Source organism: Quercus suber, unplaced genomic scaffold (assembly GCF_002906115.3).
Source record: "Quercus suber isolate HL8 unplaced genomic scaffold, Cork oak 2.0 scaffold_608, whole genome shotgun sequence".
NCBI lineage: Eukaryota > Viridiplantae > Streptophyta > Magnoliopsida > Fagales > Fagaceae > Quercus > Quercus suber.
Genome location: NW_027070051.1, coordinates 329,589 through 354,088, shown reverse-complemented (window position 1 = coordinate 354,088; position 24,500 = coordinate 329,589). Strand labels below are relative to the sequence as shown.

At 30.8% G+C, this 24,500-nt stretch overlaps 1 protein-coding gene across 1 annotated transcript; it reads left to right on the top strand.

The window, feature by feature from the left end:
• Nucleotides 1-18,359: 18,359 nt before the first annotated feature.
• Nucleotides 18,360-19,450, top strand: LOC136064005 (putative disease resistance RPP13-like protein 1). Its single transcript, XM_065765111.1, has 2 exons — nucleotides 18,360-18,847; nucleotides 18,892-19,450. The coding sequence occupies exons 1-2, from the start codon at nucleotides 18,360-18,362 to the stop codon at nucleotides 19,448-19,450; spliced, it is 1,047 nt and encodes a 348-aa protein (XP_065621183.1).
• The last annotated feature ends 5,050 nt before the right edge of the window (nucleotides 19,451-24,500 follow it).

Here is a 24,500-nt window from a genome sequence, read left to right as displayed (position 1 = left end):
TAAAACTCAATGGCACAACCTGGAAAGAATGATCAGAGGAGGAAAGCACAAGGGAGAGTGTTTGCACTCACATCACAAGACGTTTAAGCTTTGGATACTGTGGTTACAAGTATCCTCCTATTATTCTCAAATTTTGCTAAAACTTTATTTGATTCTGGATCTACACACTCTTTCATCTCTTCTTGATATGCTAAGTTATGTGATAAGAAAGTTGGACTTATGGATTATGACTTGTCTATGGCCACACCTATGGGTGATTCTTTGGTGTGTAATTCTATGCTTAAGTCTTATGCCATCCAAATTGAGGACAGGGAAATGTTAGCAGACTTGATTTTGATGGACATGTATGACTATGATGTAATTTGGGGAATGGATTGGTTGGCGGCTTATCATGCTAGTGTAGATTGTTTCAGGAAAGAAGTGGTGTTTCAGCCTCTAGGAGAACCTGAATTTTGGTTTAAGGGCTCTAGGATGCATGCCTTACCTAAGGTGATATCTGCCCTTCGAGCTCAGTGTCTATTACGAAAAGGATGCCAAGGGTACCTAGCTCATGTGGTGGACACTAGGAAAGAGGTATTGAAGGTGGATGATATCCCTGTTGTGAGGGAGTTTCCTGATGTCTTTCCTGAAAACCTACCAGGGATACCTATAGACAGGGAGCTTGAATTCTCCATTGATTTGCTGCTTGGAACTTCTCCTATATCGAAACCACCATATCATATGGCACTGACTGAACTTAAGGAACTCAAGGAATAGTTACAAGAACTCCTTGATAAGGGGTTCATCAAACCAAGTGCATCTCCTTGGGGTGCACCAGTTTTATTTGTGAAAAAGAAGGATGGGACTATGAGGTTGTGTAGTGACTACCGTGAGTTAAACCAGGTTACTGTGAGAAACAAATACCCTCTCCCTCGTATTGATGACTTGTTTGATCAATTGCAAGGGGCACAAGTCTTCTCTAAGATTGACCTTTGTTCTGGGTATCACCAGTTGAAAATCAAGAACGAAGACATACCCAAGACAGCTTTTAGGACGAGGTATGAGCACTATGAATTCTTGGTAATGCCTTTTGGATTGACCAATGCTCCTGCTGCATTTATGGACTTGATGAATTGAGTGTTTCATGAGTTTGTTATTGTCTTTATTGATGACATTCTAATCTTCTCCAAAAAGCATGGAAGAACATGAAGAGCACTTGAGAATTGTTTTTCAAATTTTGAGGGAGAAGAAGCTATATGCAAAGTTTAAGAAGTGTGAATTTTGGCTTGATCAAGTGGTGTTCCTAGGGCATGTGATATTTGAGGCAGGGATTTTTGTAGACCCTAGTAAGGTTGAAGCTGTGGTTAATTGGGCAAGACCAACGAATGTGAGTGAGGTTAGAAGCTTTTTGGGCCTTGTTGGCTATTATAGGAGGTTTGTGGATGGATTTTCTTCTATTGCAGCCCCTTTGACTCAATTAACCATCCCTAGCAATTTGGGAGGCTTTGTCATTTATAGCGATGCTTCAAGAAAAGGGCTGGGTTGTGTGTTGATGCAGCATGGTAAGGTCATAGCTTATGCTTCCTGCCAATTAAAGAGTTATGAACAAAATTATCCCACTCATGATTTGGAGTTGGCTACAGTGGTGTTTGCATTGAAGATTTGGAGACATTATTTGTATGGTGAAAGGTGTGAGATTTATACAGATCATAAAAGCTTGAAGTACTTCTTTACTTAAAAAGAATTGAATATGAGACAACGAAGGTGGCTTTAGTTGATTAAAGATTATGATTGCTCAATCAATTACCATCCAGGCAAGGCTAATGTGGTAGCTGATGCACTTAGTCGAAAGTCTTATGGTTTCTTGGTTGCCTTGTTAACTACTCAAAAGGAGATTATTAAGGACTTGAAGAGGATGGGAATTAAAATTGTCATGGGTGATTCCCAACTCTTTATGGCTAGTTTGACAATACACTTTGATTGAGAAGATTAAGAGTTCACAGGTTGATGATGCACAAATTGTAAAGATTATAGAAGAAGTGCAAGAAGGGAAGAGACTAGAATTTAATGTGTCTAATGATGGTGTCTTGAGGTTTGGAAAAAGACTTTGTGTGCCAAATGATGTTGCATTAAAGAAGGAGATTATGGAAGAAGCCCATCGTACCCCATACTCAATGCACCTTGGTAGCACTAAAATGTATCGTGACATTCGAGAAACTTATTGGTGGAATAACATGAAAAGAGAGATAGCTCAGTTTGTGAAGCAATGCTTGACTTGTCAACAAATTAAGGCACTACAACAGAAACCTTCAGGATTGCTGCAACCACTTCCCATTCCTGAGTGGAAGTGGGAGCGTATATGTATGGATTTTGTGATTGGTTTGCCAAGATCCCCTAAAGGACATGAGGCCATTTGGGTAATTGTGGATAGGATGACAAAAACAACACATTTTATTCTGGTTAAGATGACTTACTCACTTGATCAACTAGCACAGATATATATTGATGAGATTGTGAGTCTTCATGGAGTTCCAGGTTCAATTGTGTCTAATCGAGACCCAAGATTCACCTCAAAGTTTTGGGAAAGCCTACATAAAGCTTTGGATACTAATCTTAGCTTTAATACAGCCTTCCACCCACAAACAGATGGTCTATCAAAAAGGACTATTCAAACCTTGGAGGATATGTTAAGGGCTTGTGTATTGGATTTCAAAGGGAGTTGGGAAAAATACTTGTCCTTAGTGGAATTTGCCTATAATAATAGCTACCACTCTAGTATTGAGATGGCTCCCTATGAGGCTTTGTATGGTAGAAAATGCAAGTTCCCATTGTGTTGGGAAAAGGTTGGTGAGAGAAAATTGTTGGGACCAAAAATCATTCAGATGACATTTGAGAAGGTTAATTTGATTCGTAAAAGACTGCAAACAGCACAAAGTCGACAAAAGAGTTATTATGACAACTCGAGAAGGAAAGTTGAATTTGAGGTTGGGGATATGGTATTCTTGAAAGTTGCCCTAATGAGGGGTGTGATGAGATTTGGGAAGAAGGGGAAGTTGAGTCCTAGATTTGTTGGTCCATTTGAGATCCTAAAATGCATTGGTAAAGTTGCCTACTAGTTGGCCATACTGCCTACACTTGCAAGAGTGCATAATGTGTTTCATGTTTCCATACTGAGGAAGTATATCCCGGATCCCTCACATGTTTTGAACTATAAGCCACTCAAGATCAAAGACAACTTGACTTATGAGGAAGTTCCAATCCAAATTCTTGACCGCAAGGATCAAGTGCTACGCACCAAGACCATATCATTGGTTAAGATCCTTTGGAAGAGTCACACAATGGAGGAGGCATTTTGGGAGCGAGAAGATGAGATGAAATCAAATTATCCAGAGTTGTTCATTAACGAAGATATGTACAATTTCGAGGACGAAATTTTTTTTAGGGGGGAAGGATGTAACACCCCATAATTTTGACACTAATTTAATTATTATACGTAAATTATAAGGAGGCCTACAATTAAATGGATTAAATTGAATTGGGTCTAAGATATTAAAAATAAGATAAATACTATGGAATATGAAGCCCAAGTGTGGCATAAGTAAATATATGGGCCTTGATGAGTTTTAAAAAAATAAAAAATAAAATAAAACCCTAGCCTTTTTTCTCTTTAGTCACATATGTATTGTATTGATGGGGCTTCCTTTTGCTTCAGCCGCTTCACACTACTGAACATTGCTTGGCTTCACTGTGGCTGTGAGTGGAGACTAAAGGTACCGTTCTCTTTTGCTCTAAACTTAGGAAAATTGTAATACTCAATGGCTAGCTTTTCTTCCCACTCTTATAGGAAGAAACTGTTAGTGGCGTACCTAATAGGGAAAAAAAAAAAAAAAATAGTGGCTGCTGTTATGTATCTAAAGGTAGGATTATTATATTAGAAAAAAGGTGCCTTGTGGTTTATATATATAGTTGCTTATGGTCTCGCTGTATTCATCGTTAATCTGACCTACATCCATGCCCTTTTCATTGTCTGAATCCTAGTCCAGCGCATCAAGGGAATATTAGGCAATTGGATGGATGAATTAAGGAATATATATAGGTTGATTAGATACATGTATATATATATATATATCACGTGGCTTCCAATACTAGGTTGAATATATATATATATATATATAATAATAGTAGAGTGATTGGACATATATAATATATGGCTTCTTGATAGGCCACAATCTGAATGACCCATTGTGATTAAACCTAATTAACTAATTAGCCAAGTTGTTAATTAATCAATTAATCATGCAATTTCATGGAAGCACAAATAAATCACCAAAAACTAAATATGCAGCGGAAATTAAATAACACAGTGATTTGTTTACGAATGGGGAAAACCCTAACGGCAAAAACCCCACTGGGTGATTTTGAGGTCATCACTCCTGAAACTCCACTATTATCAAATCAAGCGGTTACAAGTAAAGGAATCCCAAGTACCTTACCAACCTACAGTTGAACCTTTACCTCAATACCCAATTGGACTTGATTTGTAGTGACAGTTCCTACCTTTGATGCACAGTTCCCAAGTACGTGACTAACTAGTACTCGGATCCCAGTACGCGACTTCTAAACACCAACTAAGAAGGAGAGGTTGACTGCAAAGTTCTTCAGTTTATCCTTTATGATGAATAACAGGAAGATGCTTTGTTACAAAACCCTTTGGTGCAAATATACAGCAACTTCTTCAGAGAAGATGAACTAGGTCAAGAATTTCGTCTTTTGATCACACTTTGCTTGAACAGAAATTGTTCAATACTTTTGCAACTTGTGTACAACTTGACAGCTCTTAAAACAATCATTTTATATGTTTAAGGTTAGAAGAAAGGAAGGCCAAAAAGTATATTCACGGATCCCAAGAAAATCAGATTAGAAAATCTGAAATTTTAAATCTCGACAGATAGCAGGTGTCAAGGTAGCTATCGAGAAGGAGTCGAGCTTTAATGAAATTGCACTTTAGTTTGCTTTTTCTTGGACAGACTTGATAGCTTCAACACTTGACCTTGAAATCTTATTTCTTGAAGTATTAAAAACACCTAGAACTACCCAATTACAAGTAGAGTGCGTTTTGTCAAAGGATTAGCCAATTTATATAAATAAGTGACATATGTTCTTAACAAGTGAAAACATATATGTCCTAACACTTCTTTTATTAGATGGATCAAACATCCATCATTCAGCGTATATTGAGTTTTATTTTACTTGAAGGTATTCCATACATGTGACCCTGCCATTAGGTTCGGCCATATTGAAGTTTCATGAATATCTATGATTACGTTAATGGAAAAATCTGATTAGGCAGCAATATTTTTAAGTTCAGAAATCTGATCAAAGCTGAAAGTGTATTGGATAGTTAAGTGAATAAATAGAGGATTTTGGATATATCAATATTGTCTAGGATAAAACCATTTAAGTGTGAAAATAGTTTTTTTAAGTGGGAAATTGTGTATTGATGAACCTATTTTTGGTGTGGCTAGGTTCTAATTCTACTGAATTGTTGTGATTCAAGAGAGGTTGATTTCCTTTATTTTTGCAACTAAGAGGTAAGTGGTGTTCACTAATTTTGGGGGTTTTCCCAAAATAGCGTTGATTACTAAACTATTTATATCAAAGAAATATGTTGATATTCTATATGTAAATTGATATTTTATAAATGCTTGATGTGCACATTGGCTATTCGTTTTATGAAAAACTTGTGGGATAACTTGAATTTATTTAAACTTATAAGCATGAATATATTTTTATATATTTTTGAGAATTACGAATGGACTATTTTTGTGAGCATCTTGAATGGATTATTTTTGTAAGCATATTGAAATATGTTTTGAAAACCTATGGCAAGTCGTGATTAAAAGTTCAGTATTGTATTTAGTCCTTAGCAAGGGACCATCATACTACAATTAGTCCTTAGCAAGGGACGGTCCCAGAAAAGGGGATAGTGCACATTTGATAACTCCTTAGCAAGGGAGTATATTATTGAGGATCCAAAAAAGAAAAAGAAAAAGGAAGCATCTTAGCAAGGGAGTGCACCTTTAGGTTCCGAAGGAGCCATCCATAAGAAAGTGGATGAAAAGGAGGTTCTAGTCCCAAAAAGGGGATAGCACAACCCTGTCAACGAGACGTAAACGTTGACCACAAGAAAGGCCTAGGAAATTGTTTATGTGATTGTATTGATATATGTATTATGATGGCTCATAATATAAAGATATTTTCTTTTTTATATATGAAATATTGATGAGTTACAAGTTATGAAATTGTTGTAAAAATTATTTATTAGAAAGGCTTGTTCCCACACCCCAATGTTAATGAATTCCACTTATTGAGTTATCTCAACCCCCTTTATTTTCTCCTTACAGATATATTAGAGGGGTTATTGGAGTAGAGATTCTTGGGAGACAGCAGTTACGAACTATCTTGTGGAAATTAAGGATTTTAGTATTATTTTAATGGCATTAAACATTGGATTGGAGAATTATTTTGAGGATGCTTTGTCTCTGGTGGATTAGAGCTCTGACATTTGTGATGGGATTTTAGGTTGCTGATTTCTTTTATTTAATATTTTTACGGATTATTAAGATTAAATAACTTTTATTGCTTATGATTTTAGGTTCTGCCTTCAGAGTCTCCAATAATAACAATATAACCTACAGCTTGATGAGGCCGAAACTGCCCCATCAAAATTAACTTTGTACATATTGCCAATTGGAGGAGACCATAGAATACAATTAGTTGAGTTATTATGAAAATATATTAGAAATGAACAATTAAATTTTTAGAATATGAAGAAATTTTCATTGAAATTTATAGTTGAATTAAAAATAAATTTTGATAATCAAATTTTTATTAATTATAAATAGGTTGGAAGTAGCATGGGCTGAAAATTCTTTTACGTGCACTTGACATAAAGAAATATAATTTGAGATGACAATTAACATAAAATTAGGGTGTAATTAAAATTTAATTTGAATCTCATTCAACTTTCACTAATAATAAATAATACTACATAAATTTGTTGTATAAGGTTCTATAAATCCATTATTTGAATTGATGTTTGAAACTTGCTACCGACATATTATATAGAGTAATGCTATGTTTATAAAATTTTTGCAATAATTTTACTACAAATTTTATGTGGTAAGGTTTTAATCTTTAACAACCACTAAAATTACTTGTTTATCCACTAGTAACGATATGAGAAATGGTATAAATATTTGGATTTTTTTTTCCAACTTTCTCTCTATTCATGACGTTGGAATTAGTTTATATTATTTTAACTTTTTCTCTCTTAATATGTCTTCAATGCCTTTGAGAACAACAAAAAAAGAAAGAATAAAAAAGAAAACTAAAATGGTAAAAAAAAAAAATTACAATTGTCTTACAAAGATGACACTTTACTATAGGGTGACATTTTTTTTTTATGTGAATGTGAGCATCACCATTGGTGGTGGTAAAATAGCTTTTTATCTATTTTACCACCTCAAACTCCAATTTAGTGCTTAACATTAGTGGAGCTAAAGGCAAATTTTTTTGCCTTCTTGCTATAGTGAATTGCCAAGACTAGCAGTTTACTGTAGCAAAAAGGCATAAAAAAAAATATTTTTATCTCCTTTGTTGGGTTTCGTGGTAGAGAGGAAGAGAGAGGAAGCGAGAAAGAAATTAATAAAAAAAAGTATAGTGTTTGATTGATGGTAAAATTAAAACTATTGATGCAAGGTATGTTATGAAATTGAAAGATGACATTTTATTGTAACTTGATTGCTAAAACTTTTAGCTTTAGCACTATTGATGTGGCATGGTTTTTGTGTTTTAGTTGCTCAAATAATTTTTAAGCCATTTTAGCACAAATAAAGCTAATAACCTTTCTGTTTCTCAAAATAATAATAATAATAATAATAACCTTTCTCTGGTTGTGTTTAGCATTAGCTTAAAAAGCCAAATTTTTTTACTATTTTGCTTATTTTTATTACTATTCAACTTACTTTTTGTACTATTCATAGATCTCATTGAACTTTTGAAAACTATTCATACATCCCACTGTACTATTTTAGTTATTTTTTAATTTTATTTACGGTACTTATTTCAGAAAATTTTTTTTAATTCCAACTAAATAAGTTCTAAACCCATTGAGAAAGCAGCCACTAATAAAGTATTTTGGTGTGCTGCATTTTCAACCACTAATAAAGCAGCCAATCTTAGAGCATCCTCATTAAGGATGCTAAAAGGGGTAATATGCTAAATTTTAGCATCAAAACACCAAAAAAGCAACTCCATCAAAACTTTCAAATTGTGAAATTTTTGGTATACTTGCACAGTGAGCTTGTATTCTTGTATTAATACAAGCTCACTGTAGCCTGAATTGTAAAAAAAAAAAAATAGTTTTTTATTTTCATGTTGGTGAGGTGGAGATTGGTTGTTTGTGTTAAGTTGTTTTATTATTATTTTAACTAGCTGCGAATCCGCGCATTGCGTGTGATGAATTTTTTAGGATGGTCTCATTAAATTTATTTTTTACAATTTGTATTAATTTAATAAATAGTAATGTATTTCATAATAACATTTTTATTTATTATAGGAACAATCATAAATATAATATAGGAACAATCATAGACATAAATATAAATTTGAACATTCATATTTTTATTCATTATAGGAACCATCATAAATCATAAATATAAATTTTGTAGTACCAAAATGGAAAATTAAAAAAAAAAATCTCAAAAATTCAAAGGGCAAGTTAACAAAAATATTAATTTTTTAATAAAAGTTATTTATAACATCTTGTGAATCATTAAAAAGAATATAAAATTTGGAAAATTTTCTTTTATTTTTAAACAAACTTTCTAAAACTCTATTTTTTCTACCCTACAATCCAAACACAGAAAAACGTAACTAAAAAATTAACAAAACTTAACAATGATTAATTGAACCAATTAGCAAAACAATTTGTTGTTGATAATCTATTAAGGTTACTTTCTTTGTTGAAATTGCAATTTTGTCCACCCAAAACATATTATCATATAAACAATTATTTGCAAAATCTAAGAATTAAATTTCTATATATGTATTGTTATAAAATAATAATAATAAAAATAAAAATACAATTGCAAAAGCTAAAATATATCACCCACCCGATTATTTTTGTTTGACTAAACCTTTGCTTCTCTCTAAATAAATGGCATTATAGAATACTTCTTATACAACAATTAAGAGTACTTTATCCACCCCAAAGGGTTAAATAATAAACAAAAATTAATAAAGTCTCATATAGTTTAACATCTAAATTGATCACGATAAAAAAAAAAAAAAAAAAAATCAAATTCTAACTTGCAAAACAATTAATTATAAGCCCAAATCAAAACAAACCAATGGGATAAAGAAAAATAACTTGTAATCAGAAATTAGAATACCAAGGGGGTGTTTGGTAGAGTAGTTTGAGAAAGGTTGTTTATAGTTTTTTGAAATACGTGTGAGTGAAAAACTGTGTGAAAATGTGTGTAATGTTATTTAAAATATGAAAATGTGAGTTTGAGATTGATGACCAAACACTACCTAAATATACATAAAAGTCGACGCAAATACCAAAAAGATAAACACATGTGATGTGACAATTAAATCAACAATAAAAATTAAATAAAAAACCATTAGTAGAAAAAGAAATGGTTGAATCAATAAAATAAAATAAAAAATCCACCAAAAAAGAAATAGGGGAGAGTGGTGGAAATGACGTAAGAAGAAATTTATATGAAAATTAAGATGGCAGAGGAATGGTGGAAGTAGATGAAAGATTGAACAAAGTGAAACCAAAGAATTTAAGAAGATATAAAACTTTTAAAAATCTAAAGGAAATCAAATGAAAACTAAAAAAAAAAAATTATTGGAGGGGATGAAAGATTGAACTAAAAAGACAATGATTGAAGAAGATTAAAAGTTGGAAAAATTAAATAAGAATTGCACCAAAAAAAAAAAAAAAAGATACTAATGATGTAGTGCATAAAGAGCTTTATAAAATTTATTACAAAACTTCCATTAATATATATAGTATAGATATGTATAGACATTGTTTTTGATTTTTGATACTTCATTGATTTCATTATTTAGTTGTAAACATCTAGAATGACCCTCTAAATTAAAGTAGATGAATATATAAAGGCAAAATTATATGTGAAGTTTGAAACCACTCAAGATGAATCCGTAAAGTCAATAATCTATTTATATTTGTTTGTAAAAAAAAAATATGAATAAAAAATAAATTCTAAATTAAAGTAGATGAATATGTAAAAACAAAATTATATGTAATGTTAAAACTGTCCAAGATGAATGTATAAAGTCAATAATCTATTTATATTTTTTTGTAAAAAAATATATATATATATATAGGAACAAAAAATAAATAAGAAAAATAATAATTATGTAGCCAATGACATGGCAATGAGGTGGCGTAATAGGAACTTAGCTACAATAAATACTACGCTTCAACTTTTAAATATATATATATATATATTTAGATTATTAGTAATTTTGCCACCACACGATATGTGACATATATAGTTTTATGTTAATTGTATTAGTGAAATGAATATACATAAACTATGTTATACATTTGTTGAAATCACCAAATAGATTTCAATAATAATCATGAAAATTTAATTAATTATTTATGGGTGAAACATTACAAATCCAAACAATATAAGAATTAAAAACTATTCGGTTATCTAGTTAAATTTCTCAAATCACATGGAGTACTCATTATATGAATTAATCTCCTTATAAGTGGTGGTAGCTGTTTTTAGACACAAATTTGCCGGTTACTTCTCTCCAATTCAATCCAACATGTGATCTTCCTTCGCCTATTGGCAAAATTTAAACTATTTTTGCCGCACATGATCATTGAGAGATTTATCTAGATAAGATTGTTGTTTGTTTAAGCTCTGAAACCAACATAAATTGGATAGCTAGATGCTTTAACCTATAATAGAATAATAATAATTCAAAAATTGAACCATCTAACAAAACAATAATGGCAATAATTAAGTAATCAACAAATAACGTAATAGCAAGATCACTGAGGTAAACAAAAGAGAACATGTTACAATGTTATATTTCTATAGGAGGATTTCGCAATGGGGTACAAATTTCAAATGTAACAATGAAAGTTATAATTTTTTAAAAAATAAAATAAAAATTAACAAACCATTAAGCTAAATAGAAAACACAAATAACTTTTTTTTTACTTTCTTTCAATGGAGAATATGTAATAATGTTAGTTCATGCATTAGACTAAATGTGATAATGATTCATCAAGCTATTTATAAATCTCACATTTTGATCATGAGTCCATAAAAGAGGTTATTTTTAGCAAGTGGCTCGTCAAGCAAAATTATTTTCTGTCTTATTGAAATTAAAAAATCATGCAGCTAAGAACATAACAATCATTTTCTGATTGAATATGATAGGATGATGAGAAATTGTCTAAAACTAACAAACCTTTGAATGAAAATCCAATGCTCTTAGTCTTAGATGGTTTATATATCTGTGTCAAGTTTGTGTATGATATGTTGCTGTATAATGTCAAAAAATATAGGAAAAAAAGACAGCGAGACCTGTACCTTGAGGAGTATTTGAATAGATTATAGTGCCCTAAACTTCGCGGATAAGAACTACAAATTCTGAAAGAAGCAAGAACCTGGTCACCTCTCTTGGTTGCATTCCAAAAAAATTCTACATGCTTTCCAATTTAACTTATGAGGAATATGAGAGATGTTGACATGAAGGCACTATGCACATCTAGCCTGTTCCAAATACTTGAGGGTGTAAGCAGTACTCAACTCCCCTGAACAACCAATAATGGTCCTACGTACAAAGATAGAAAAAACAAATTGGGAAGTCAAGCTCAACCCCACGGGCAAGGAATGGTTAACATTTAGTGCTATTTATAAAACTTAACATGTGTAGAGAATTAGCGGGAGCTTACTTGTGTGACCGGCCCCGAAGCTCCACAGAAAGCATTGATATTCCCCTTTTAAATAAGTGTAGAGGGAGGCCAAGAGAGCTAATTTAGGTGGGTTTTGTGTTGTGCCTGGGCGTGAGAACTCAAATTTAATTGAGAAGTGGAAAGGGTGAGGGAGTAAAAGTATCTAAAACGCTTTGACTGGAGTGTAGGTGACAATTGTTATCTATTTTATTTTTATTTTTTTTCCAATTCATTTGAAATGCCATCTTTTTGGGATGAAAATCTAAAACGCCAAATTTTTAATCAATTTGAAGAAAGATGAGCTGGAGAAAAGAAAGAGAATAGAATGACATTCACTTATGTTTCAATAAAATGACACGTGTTACCAGTTTGTGCATCAATTAGTTCTAAGGATTCAACTTTTATAATAGATTATAGATTTTTTTTTTTCAAAATATTTTTTTTAAAGATTTTATGCAACGATTACGGGGGCTTCAAATGCAAGTGATTTTTTTTTTTAAATAATAATAATAAATTTATTTTGTAAAGTCAATAATCTATTAATTTTTTTTGGGTAAAAAAATAGGAATAAAAAATATATTATAAATTAATTTAGACGAATATGTAAATGCAAAATTATATGTAATGTTTAAACTGCCCAAGAAGAATATGTAAAGTCAATAACCCATTTATATTTTTTTGTTAAAAAATAAGATTAAAAAATAAATAAGAAAAATAATAATTACGTGGCCAATGATGTGGCGATGAGGTGGCACAACAGGAGCTCAGCAGCAATAAGTGCTACGCTTCAGCTTTTAGTAATACTAGTCGCAAACCCACGCGTTGCGCGTGATAATTTTTTAGATAAAATACTATTTTAGTCCCTAGACTTTATATAGAGTTTTTTTTACATAGTTTTATCATATTTTTGATAATCTTATCTATAACATTTTTTACCATTATCATATATTTATTGGTTGATGATTTGCATAACATAGACATTAAATAAGAGGTAGAACCATTCAATAATTTTTTTTAAGTCATGGTGTATGAAGATTATGATTTTATATATATATATATATATAATCCCTAGTTAGAATTTGATTAGTTTTAAGTTTAAATTTTTATTATTATATTTAATTGTTGATTTTATTGTAGTATAAAGTTTTCAATGTCCTCTGTATAGTCATCTCTATTTTATTTTTTACTCCTCTTTACCACTTTTTATTTTCCAAATAACAATTATTAATTAACGTTCAATTTCATTTCTTTTTTTTCTTCCTTCATTTATTTTTTATTTTTATTTTATGTTCCTTTGCTAGTTGTAAATTTTATGATTATCAATAAGAAATAGATATCATGGATGGCTTAAATAGTTATAAATGTAGTTACGTTGGTGGTATGTTAAAAAGTCTTTTTTTTTTTTTTTCCCTTCTGAATTTTCAAGGAAATATGAAAGAGATTTCTCTAGTTTGGCCTCAATCAATTAAGATATCCACAATATATTAACGGAAGTAATAATGAGCCTAAATTTTTTTTAATGTATGAAGTGGTTAGGTTAGTGGTATGTCAAAGGTTTAAAAAAAAAATTAAAAATAATTCCAAGGAAATGTAAAAGGCCTTTTTTTGAAAAAATAAATTGTGACTTTTTGAATTGTAAAAATATGATTGTTTTAATTACCTTATTTATAGATTTCATTATTAAGTTATAAACATCTAAATTAAAGTAGATGAATATATAAATACAAAATTATATGTAAAGTTACAATTGCATAAGATAAATATGTATAGATAAATATATATATATATATATATATATATTTATTATTCATGAATCATTATTTCATTGTTTACTTATAAATATCTAAATTGAAGTTTTTTTTTTTGAAAAAAAAATCTAAATTAAAATATATGAATGCGTACAGGTAAAATTATATGAAAAATTAAAACTGCCTAAGATGAATGTTTAACCACTTGTAGATGTGTGTTTTTGAAGACTAAAAGTATACACAATTGCCTTGCAAATCATCAAATTTTTTAGCTTTACAAAACATATATTTCATATTGCAAAAACTTTACATGAACTCCTCTTTTATGACAAAGTTTTTTTTTCTTCTTGCCGAAACAACTTAAGAATATTAAGACTTAAGTTAACACATGTGGTAGTTGTAAAACACGTTAGTGATATGAAATATAGAAAAAACATTTTTAGTAGATTGTAATATAAACATTTTTTTTTCTCAATATTTTATGTAACTTTTCCCATAAGATCAATATTGTTGGCATCCTTTAAATATGATACATAATATATGGGCCTAGACACATTCAAAGGGTGCTATCTAAATTATATGACCCTTTATCACACAAATATATTGATTCCCCTAATGTATGGTAAAGGAAGGCAGGTTTGTGTCTAGCCATTTTCTTGATTTGTGCCGCATAATTTAATAGTATGGAGGATGTGATTGGATTCAAATGTTGAATAAAATAAGATAAGAGAAAAAAAAAGTAAAAATAAACTATATAGCAGTAAACATCAAATTATCCAAGTTATTCTATGTAATATAATAACATTATATTATTATATAGTACTATATGTATAATGAGTAGGATAATATTTAATCAAATAGAATATAAAAGATAACATCTTAAAATACAAAACTAAATTGCATGAACCCAAAATAGAATTCTAATTAACACAAAAATTCATCAACCTAAAGGATTGATGCAATGAAAATAAAATATAAAAAAAATCAAAAAAAAAATGAAAAACAAATTGAGAGAGAGAGAGAGAGAGAGAGAGAGAGAGAGAGAGAGGTAACCTTTTTTGTGTAGAAAACTATGCATAGAATGAAAAGAGAAATGTCAAATTTATAGTAAGATGCTGAGAATAAGAAGAGTCAAAATAAAGGAAAACAAAAAGGTAGAGAAAGAATGACATTAAGGAAGAAAGTAGTGGGGAGATGAAGAGGTAAAAGGGAGGGAGAGTTTCGGAAAATTAATAATAAAAATAATGGTTAAAAGATATTTAAAATTTTCAATAATGGAGTTTTTAAGTCATCTTAAATGAGAAAATGTTTAAGAAATATATATAACAAAAATTGGAAATAAAAAATGATGACGTGGCTGATGATGTGGCTCAATGTGAGCGTAGCAACATTAAACACTACGCTTCAGCTTTTAGTAATATATAGACTAGTCACAGACCCACGCGATGCGTGGGAATATATATTTTGTAATATGATACAATTCATAATTTATTTTCTAAAATTTATTGAAGATAGTTTTCTCCTAAAAACTTGACCTATTTCTAAAATTATTTTCCAACTCTCTATCTTTACAAATATATCATTCTATTATTTTGGTTTTTTATTTTATTTTTTTAATTTTATAGATATGATATTTGAAAACCAATAATGGAGGGACATGCCAACACAACATTAGATTTCTATTTTTCTTCCCATGATGAGATTGTATTATATTTTAATTCTTCTAAATTTTGAGGTGCAACCTTCGTACCAATTGCTAAATCCTTCATTCCCAAAAGTGATGTCTAGTTAGTTGCCAACAAAAAAGAATAAGATCACAAAAAAAAGAAAAAGAAAAGTAAAGTGAAGTTTTATAGGTTAGAATCATCACGTACAAAAACTTATTTACAATAAGGTATATAAATAAAATACATATTAAACAAACCTTACTTCAGCAAAATGATCAAATTTAATAGATCTCACTTATATCAATTTCCATCAAAGACCACCAAATTGTCAAATAGTGATATGCCATTGATTCCACCCATGTCTACTACAGACATTTATCAATGTGTCCCTATACAAATCACTCAATTATTATTGTTTTGAATTCCCATAGAAAATCAAAAATAGAGCGTATACGAATTGTAAACTTGCTAACTCGGCCAATTGTTCTTACCTCGGAGAAGATGTCTATTAAAATTGTATCAGTTGCTATGCCCAAAAATAGCAATTGCTTCTACCTTCATTGGAACACATCAACTATATCATATTGTGTTTAATAAGGAAAAAAATAGTAAAATCCAAAAGAAATAGTATTGTTAAGATTTGTCTAAAACTCATGTACATAGTATTCTAGATATTCAAAAAAAGAAAATCAAGTTGTTGAAAAAATAGCATAATTCAAAATCTAAAACTAAAAATCCAATTAATGTTAATGTACACAGTATTAAAGATAGGTATTCAAAAATCAAGAACCAATTAATTTTTCTATCCTCACAACAGTTAGCATAAAGCTAGGTACTAATGGAATTTAAAAATAACTCAATTTTTTGAATTTCCTCACTCCTAAAATACCAAAAAATTTCTCATAAGCTAAATAATCCCCAAAGTTATTTGTCAACCAAACAGGCCAACTTAGGTCCCAAACACAAAAATTCTAGCCACAATACAACAATCTACTTAAGCTGATGTGCTTTGAAGAATTAGAGTTTCCTTTAAAATATTAAGATAAAAAAAATTTAAACTATTACATCCCAAGTTCCATACACAAAAAAAAAAAAAAAAAAAAAAAAAGATTCAAACTATACTCTCTTTTCTTTTTCATTTTCCCACAATTTCTGGGACACCAAATAGCCAAATTAAACAATAAAAAAAAATTATTAGTATAAGGAAATGAAATCTAATATAGCTGTGTATTGAAGCATCAAAAGTAAATTATCAAGCACCACCCAGAAAAGCAACAATTTTACTCCTCTTTCCTTCAAAATATTCTAAGAAAAGAATGGTTACCAATTGATTAGTATGACCTTTAATAGATTAAAAAGCCTCCAATGATTGCGAGTCTTGATCATTGACATCTGTCGAAGAATTAACAAATAAAACAGAGATAAAAATGAAATTTAGTTTAGCATATAAGACGATGGGAAAAAGAGAACAATAACAATTTCTCTTTGATGAAAATGAATAACACTCTTACTATAAAACAAAGACCAAAATAAAAACATCACATTGAACAAACATATTGAGAGTAACATTCCTACAGTCTAGAGAATGGCAACCATAAAACAATTTATAACAAACATGATCAAATGCCCAACTCAAATAATTTTTTTAAAATATAAATAAATATATATATATATATATATTTTAATAGTTTTAATACCATGAAAACTCAATCTCGTTCATAATGAAAACTCAAAATTGAACTACGTTTTTTTTTTTCCTAATAATGAGATGGGAATAAAAAAAGAAAAATAAAGAAAAAGAATAATACAAATAGCAGAACTCATTTTTAGTTTATACCCTTTGGACTTGGGCTACCAATGTTCACCTCTCATCTGCTTTAGTTTCGTTTGCAAGCTCTAGAGTCATCATCTATCTCTTGCGCTCACTTGATTGGGTTTTGGTAGACGAACTTGAGCCATGACCAAAAGAACGGAAAAAACACTCAAGAAACTATCGCATTGAAGGCCATACCAATCAATTTGTAAACAGAGAACAATTGAAAATTTATAGAAAAAAAATGAGAGGTGAGGAGGTTGCAATCTATCGGTGACTATAAAAATTCCATATAATAGCGGCATCTCAAGAGTCTGGGTTAATGGAAAGACACATGATAGATGTGGAGATAAAGTATTAGTGACTATAAGAATTCCATATAATAGCGGCATTTCAAGAGTCTGAGTTAATGGAGAGACACATGGTAGATATGGAGAGAAAGTATTGGCGACTATAAGAATTCCATATAATAGCAACATCTCAAGAGTATGGGTTATGGGTTAATGGAGAGACACGCGATACATATGGAGATAAAGTAACACCTGAATTTAAAAAGAAACTCAATAAATGGCAATCGATAAAACAAAAAAAAAATAATAAAAGAAAATAAAATAAATGATGACATGGTGCTGACGTGGCTTAACTGTAGCGTAGCAACATTAAACGCTGCGCTTCAGCTTTTAGTAATATATAGATATAAATAGATATAGATATAGATATAGATGAGTAGTTTATATTATTTAAATGAAATAGTAAAAAATATAGAAGTTTTGATGTTTGATGTATTTTAAAGTGGAATGGTATAATAAATAAAGTAGGTTTTTGAAATGTTAAATGCTAAAAATTTTAGCATTCTTGATAAGGATGCTGCGTGTTGCATTTTCAATCTTTCTTCGGTACTATTTGTGAGCACTCCACTAATAATGTGTTCAGCTTGTCGTATTACATTTTCTATTTCTATCTTGGCGTGCTGCATTTTTTATCTTTCTTCCTACACTATTTGGGAGGGAAAGTCTTATTACACAGCCTGATCACCAATCGAGAAAGCAAAAGAAGAAACAATAATAAAGATTATCCCCTTGGTTACTTTCATTTCCCATATTTCCTTGTTCCTTCTTTTCCACGAACGAATCATGTCAATCATCGGAGAGGCTGCTTTATCCGCTTTCTTTGAGGTGCTGTTTAAGAAGCTAGCCTCCTCTGATTTGTTGAAGATCATTCAGCAAGAACAACTTCATGCTGAGCTCAAGAAGTGGAAGACATCGTTATTGAAAATCCGTGCGGTTTTGGATGACGCAGAAGAAAAGCAGATGACAAGCAGGTTGGTGAAGATCTGGTTGGATGAACTCCAAGACTTGGCTTATGATGCAGATGACATCTTGGATGAGTTTGCTACTGAAGCTTTGCGACGTAAGTTGAATGCAGAACCGGGCACAAGTAAGGTACGGAATTTCCTCCCTGCTTGTTGTGTAAGTTTCCATCCAAGTTTTGTTATGTTCGATGCCAATATGCGGTCCAAGATTGAAGATATCAATACAAGACTGCAAAAAATTGTGACAGAAAAGAATGACCTGGGATTGATAGAAAATATGGGGGAAGGATTAGAACAACAAGATCATGGGTGCCCACAACTTCTCTGGTGAATGAAAAACAAATTTATGGAAGGGATAAAGATAAAAAGGCTATTGTTGATTTGTTGCGAAGCCGTGAATTGAGTGATGCTCAACTCTCTGTGATTCCCATACTTGGTATGGGGGGATTGGGTAAGACAACTCTTGCCCAACTAGTCTACAATGACGATGATGTGAGCTATTACTTTGATTTGAAAGCATGGGCTTGTGTTTCTGATGATTTTGACATTGTAAGGGTAACAAAAGTAATACTAGAATCTATCATTGCTCCCGAGACTTACAATGTTAATGATTTGAATTTACTACAAGTCAAATTGAAGGAGAAACTATCTGACAAGAAGTTCTTGTTCATTCTGGATGACGTTTGGAATGAAGACTACAATGATTGGACTAAACTACGTAGTCCTTTTGAATTTGGCGCACTAGGAAGTAAGATTATTGTCACAACTCAGAATTATGGTGTTTCATTAACAATGGGAACTACTCCAACTTACGAGTTGAAAGATTTGTCCAATGATTCTTGTTGGCGTGTATTTACTCAACACGCACTGGGGCAACAGACTTTACTATGCATCCAGAACTTGANAGTTTGAATCCTGGTTCCATCCCTGATAAAATGTATAACTTATATATGTTTGCATTAATGTGTCCGGTGCGGCCTCTTTATTTTATATATAAAAAATAGATAGATTTATTAAAGTCGTAAGAGAAATGTTAGGGACATAAATTTTATTAATATTGCATAAATCTTACAAATTGACGTGTCATCAATGAAAAAACAAAAGTAAGAACAATATTAAAGGTATTATCAATTTTACTATAAAAATCTTTAAAAAAGCCTAACAATGATTATTGGTGTTACATCAACAACAAAATAAATAAATATCTTAATTACAATTTTATTGAGTATTTTAGAAGTTGACATATCATTTTATATAGAATATGTAGTAATCTATATCTATATATTATTAAAAACTGAAGCGTAGCATTCAATATTACTACGTTCATATTGAGTCACGTCAACAGCCATGTCATTTACATCCTCTTTCCTAAATTTAGCCTACAATTTTAAAATAGCTTTTATCAATTTTAAAATACTAATAAAACTAAAATTATTTTGAGCCTCTCTCCACCATAAAGCCCACTTCTTTTAAATTTAATTCCACCAGCCCACTTCTTCTAAATTTAATTCTAACTTATAGCCCAAACCCAAGCCTTCTAAACTGAAAACCCTTAGAAAACCACGGTTACAACCTCTAGATTTCCTTCCCTTTTGTTTCTTATGTGTTCCTTCCCCTTCCCACCTTCTAACGGCAGATTCCTCACGCAAACTGTGTGACTTCCCCTTCCCCACATTCTAATCACAGACTTCTTGCACAAAACGTGTTCCTTCCCCTTCCCCACCTTCTAACTACAGCCTCTTTGTCTTCCTTACTATTTTCCTCATAGTATATAAATATTGACAGAAGCTAGATGCTTTAGTTCAGGTATCTCTAAATTCCGGTTAGTTTTCTACTCTATTCTTTTTGCTTGATTGCTTGATGTTTTTTATTCCCTTCTTACATTTTGTTACTGCCTATTGGCTTTTGAGTGTTGTGATGCGACTCAAATTAGCTCGTGTAGTCTGTGCAAAATAAGGCAATATTGTTGCAGCTGAAACAATTTTTTGTGTATTTATTACAATGCCAAATATTGTAGTAGATCTCCTCTATGTATATATTTAAATTTAAACAAACTGTATCAAATATTTGTGTCATTGTAGATTGGTACCAAAGGTAATTCGATTATAGTTTTGAATATTGTAGCGGCTTTCCTTTGTGGTCTCCCCTAAGCTTCTGTTGGGGAGTTAGACGGATAGGTGGTCTCTTCCGTGCATATATTTCTGGAGATTTGTTTTGTAATTTCTTTCTACATGACTGATCCCCCCTCCCCAATAAAAAAGGGAAGGCTTCACATGGCGTTAGGAATACCAAGGAAAAAAGAAGAAGGTTACTTGCTGATAAGACGAATGGTGTCTCTTAAGAATTGTTTTCCCTTAACTGAACATTTATTATTTTGATGTTCCATGTGTTACGGTCTGCCACGTTTAACCCTGCCAAATCATTTATCAGTATTAGAAGCTTTATTTGCTGATTGAGATACGAATTTTCAACTAGGCCTTTTAGTGGTAACTTCATTATTTCTTAGTTTTAAAAACTAAGAATTATTAAATTAAGTCCAAACAAAAAGGATTTTGGTTACAGTTTTTTATTTTTTGTTGGCTATGTTATGGGATGTAGCAATTCTTATATTCCAGTTTGGGAAGCTTTTTATTTTGAAGTTTTCTTGATGTTAAACCATTTGATGGGTTACCTTTGTGTCAGATTTTGCTCCTTCCCCTTCCCCCCACCTTCTGTTTCTCATGCAAATTTTGTTCCTTCCCCTTCCCCTTCCCTACCTTTTAACGACAGTCTCTCTATCTTCCTTCCTCCTCTCCTCACAGTATATAAGTACTGGCAGAAGCTGTCTTAGTCATTTTTAGCCTTGAGATGTATCCCAAATTATTTATTGAGCTGTTTGGAAAATTCTTTGGATCTTTTGTGATATTTGTTTCTAATGGGCACGTCCTATACTATTGTAGGTGAGATATTTTCTTCAAATTGAGAAGTTGTAATTAATTGCAGATTTTGTTTTTTAAATCTATGCATCTTATGTTATGTGACTACTATTTAAGCATGATGAGCTAAGGAAAAAGAAATCAACATTGAGATCAGTGTCTAGCACATTTTCTACAATCGTGTCGATGCCTTAGCCTTTATTTTAAGTCATATCATTTTTTATTGTGATAATTTGTAATGATCTCTAGGTGGTATGGAGTCTGCTTATTTTTTATTTTTTTTTATGTGGATAATTTAAAAAAGAGAAAGTAATACAATGTTTGATGTGGATAGCTGATTAGTCCTTAGGGATGAGGTTTCTTTCCAGAAATTGATATGTTATAATTATTTGAAATACTTTTTTTATTGGAACATGCTTGAACCATATCATTGTGGCTTTTAGATGAATGTTGTTTATTTGACTAATCTATCCATCCATACTAATAAAGGAAAAGAAAGTCTTGCTTTCTAGACTAAAGCATGTGCAACAACATTACCTTGCCTTATAGTATGAGAGAAAGAGAAACTCCTCAAGGAGCTAACATTAATTAAAGTATCTCTAAAAAGAATGGGTTTCCTAACATACATATCATATGGAATGTGGCATACATGGGAAAAAAATAAAGTTGTCATTTTATAATTTCCTTTGGAGTCCAGTTGGAAAGGTATACATATTCTTTCTCCTTTATTTTGGAGTAATGATTGAATTAAATAACAAATTGAGATGGAGAGAGTAAATATTATCATTATCACCCAACCTTTGTTGTGAAGTGTCTCAATGTCTTTTTTATCTTCATAATTTTTCATTTTAGGGCTTGCTGTGACTTGAGCCACAATGTCTAAGGAAATGAAACACTTTAGTGGGTGTTCTACTTTTGTTTATATGTGTTTAAAATTTGTTTAGTTCATAGGTTTGTTTATTATTTATTCCCTTCATCATTATCACAAGTTTAAGATAAAGATTACCCTCATCAATAGTTGTTGCGTCTTATTCATTGCCAAACTTGATCATCTTGACAAACCTTTTATTTATTTGATTGTACCACATGTATTTATTTACATTTAAGATGGATTCTATTTGATTGTAAGATTTTTATATCTTTTGATATAAATTAACTATCTGGCATGCTAGCCAAACCGTTTTCTTCTTCAGTTTTTTTTAATCTCTTACTTTGCCTCCAACACCGTCATAATTGGTTGTCTCTCTCTCTCTCTCTTTCTCTATATTTTTTTTTGTAGGATCCAAGCAAGAAAGAGTTTAGGACGCTTGTTATGTTATTCTCTCAAATTTTTTACAACATGAACAACTTGCGTATTGAAGGAATTATTGAATATTTTATATCAATAGCTATTTGTTAATAGGTGTTTGACAACTTTAGAATATGAAAAGTTTTAGGTTAAATGGTAACAACTTTAATTTTGTTATTTTTGCTTTATAAATTACTAATAGTGATTTATCATGTTAAATAAGTAGTTTTTTTGTATATTAATTAGCTACAACGTAGTAATGTTATTTATTTTTTCTTTCTAATTTGTGAGGTTTAATTCAAATAATTTTGAATAAGTCCTCTGAAATCAAATTCAATACAAAAGAAATTTTGTTTGGGACTCTGTAAGGCTAAGGGGAGCTTGAAGATGATATAAGTTTTGGCCTCATGTAATATACTTATATTGTGAGCTTCAGTTGCTACAAGTAGTATTGTAGTAACTTAGATATGAAATTCTAGATGTAACACAAATAGCTAAGGATAACAACATTCATTAATATTTGTCTTTTAATTTAAACTAGTTGAAAATTGAAATATGCAGTTTAAAATAATAAGTATTGAAATTAGCATAACAAATAAAAGAAGAAAATGAATATCAGACATGAATAGTGCACCCTTTGTTATATTTGTTAGACGAAACTTCTTCTTCTTCTTCTTCTTCTTTTTTCCCCGATTTATCAAATATATGAAGTTGGAACCATTATTTGTTAGTATAAACATAGCTGTGAAGAAACACAATCATTGGTCTAAGCAAAATCTATGGCCCTTGAGAATAGTGTGACTCCATCATTGTGTTTCATCCATATAAGCAACTTCCAATTGATTTAAAGTATATAAAATGACCAAAAAAAAAAAATTATGCTTCAAAAGAAAACTCAATTACAATAAATCCCTATTCTCTCAAATTTTTTACAGCATGAACAACTTGCGGTATTGAAGTAATTACAGAATATTTTATATCAATAGTTGTTTGACAACTTTAGAATATGAAAAGTTTTAGGTTAAGTGGGTAACAACTTTAATTTTGTTAATTTTTGCTTTCTAAATTACTAATAGTAATTTATCATGTTAAATTGGTAGTTTATTTGTATATTAATTAGCTACAATGTTGTAATGTTTTTTTTTCTTCTAATTTGTGAGGTTTAATTCAAATAATTTTGAATAAGTCCTCTGAAATCAAATTCAATACAAAAGAAATTTTGTTAGGGACTCTGTAAGGCTAAGGGGAGCTTGAAGATAATATAAGTTTTGGCCTTATATAACATACTTATGTTATGAGCTTTAGTGGCTGCAAGTAGTATTGTAGTAACTTAGATATGAAACTCTAGATACAACACAAACAGCTAAGGATAATGATATTTACTAATATTTGTCTTTTAATTTAAATGGTATTTTGCATAACTACTTTGCTTGCATTCATTAGATTTCATTTTTAGTAATTTTCCCGTGCATCGCACGGGTTAGCGACTAGTATATATCTAAAAGCTGAAACATATCATTTATGATTGCTACGCTCCAGTTGAGTCAAATCAACGTCTACGTCATTATTATTTTTTTCTTTCCAATTTTCCTATAATTATTTTTAACATTTATTTTTTTAATATTTACACTTCTCCAACCTTTCTCTCTCCCTTACCATTTCATCTCCCCACTACTTCTTCAATTTTTCTTCCTCCCTTACCTTTTTATCTTCCCATTACCCTCTACATTAATATCATTCTTCCTTTTTCCCTTCATCT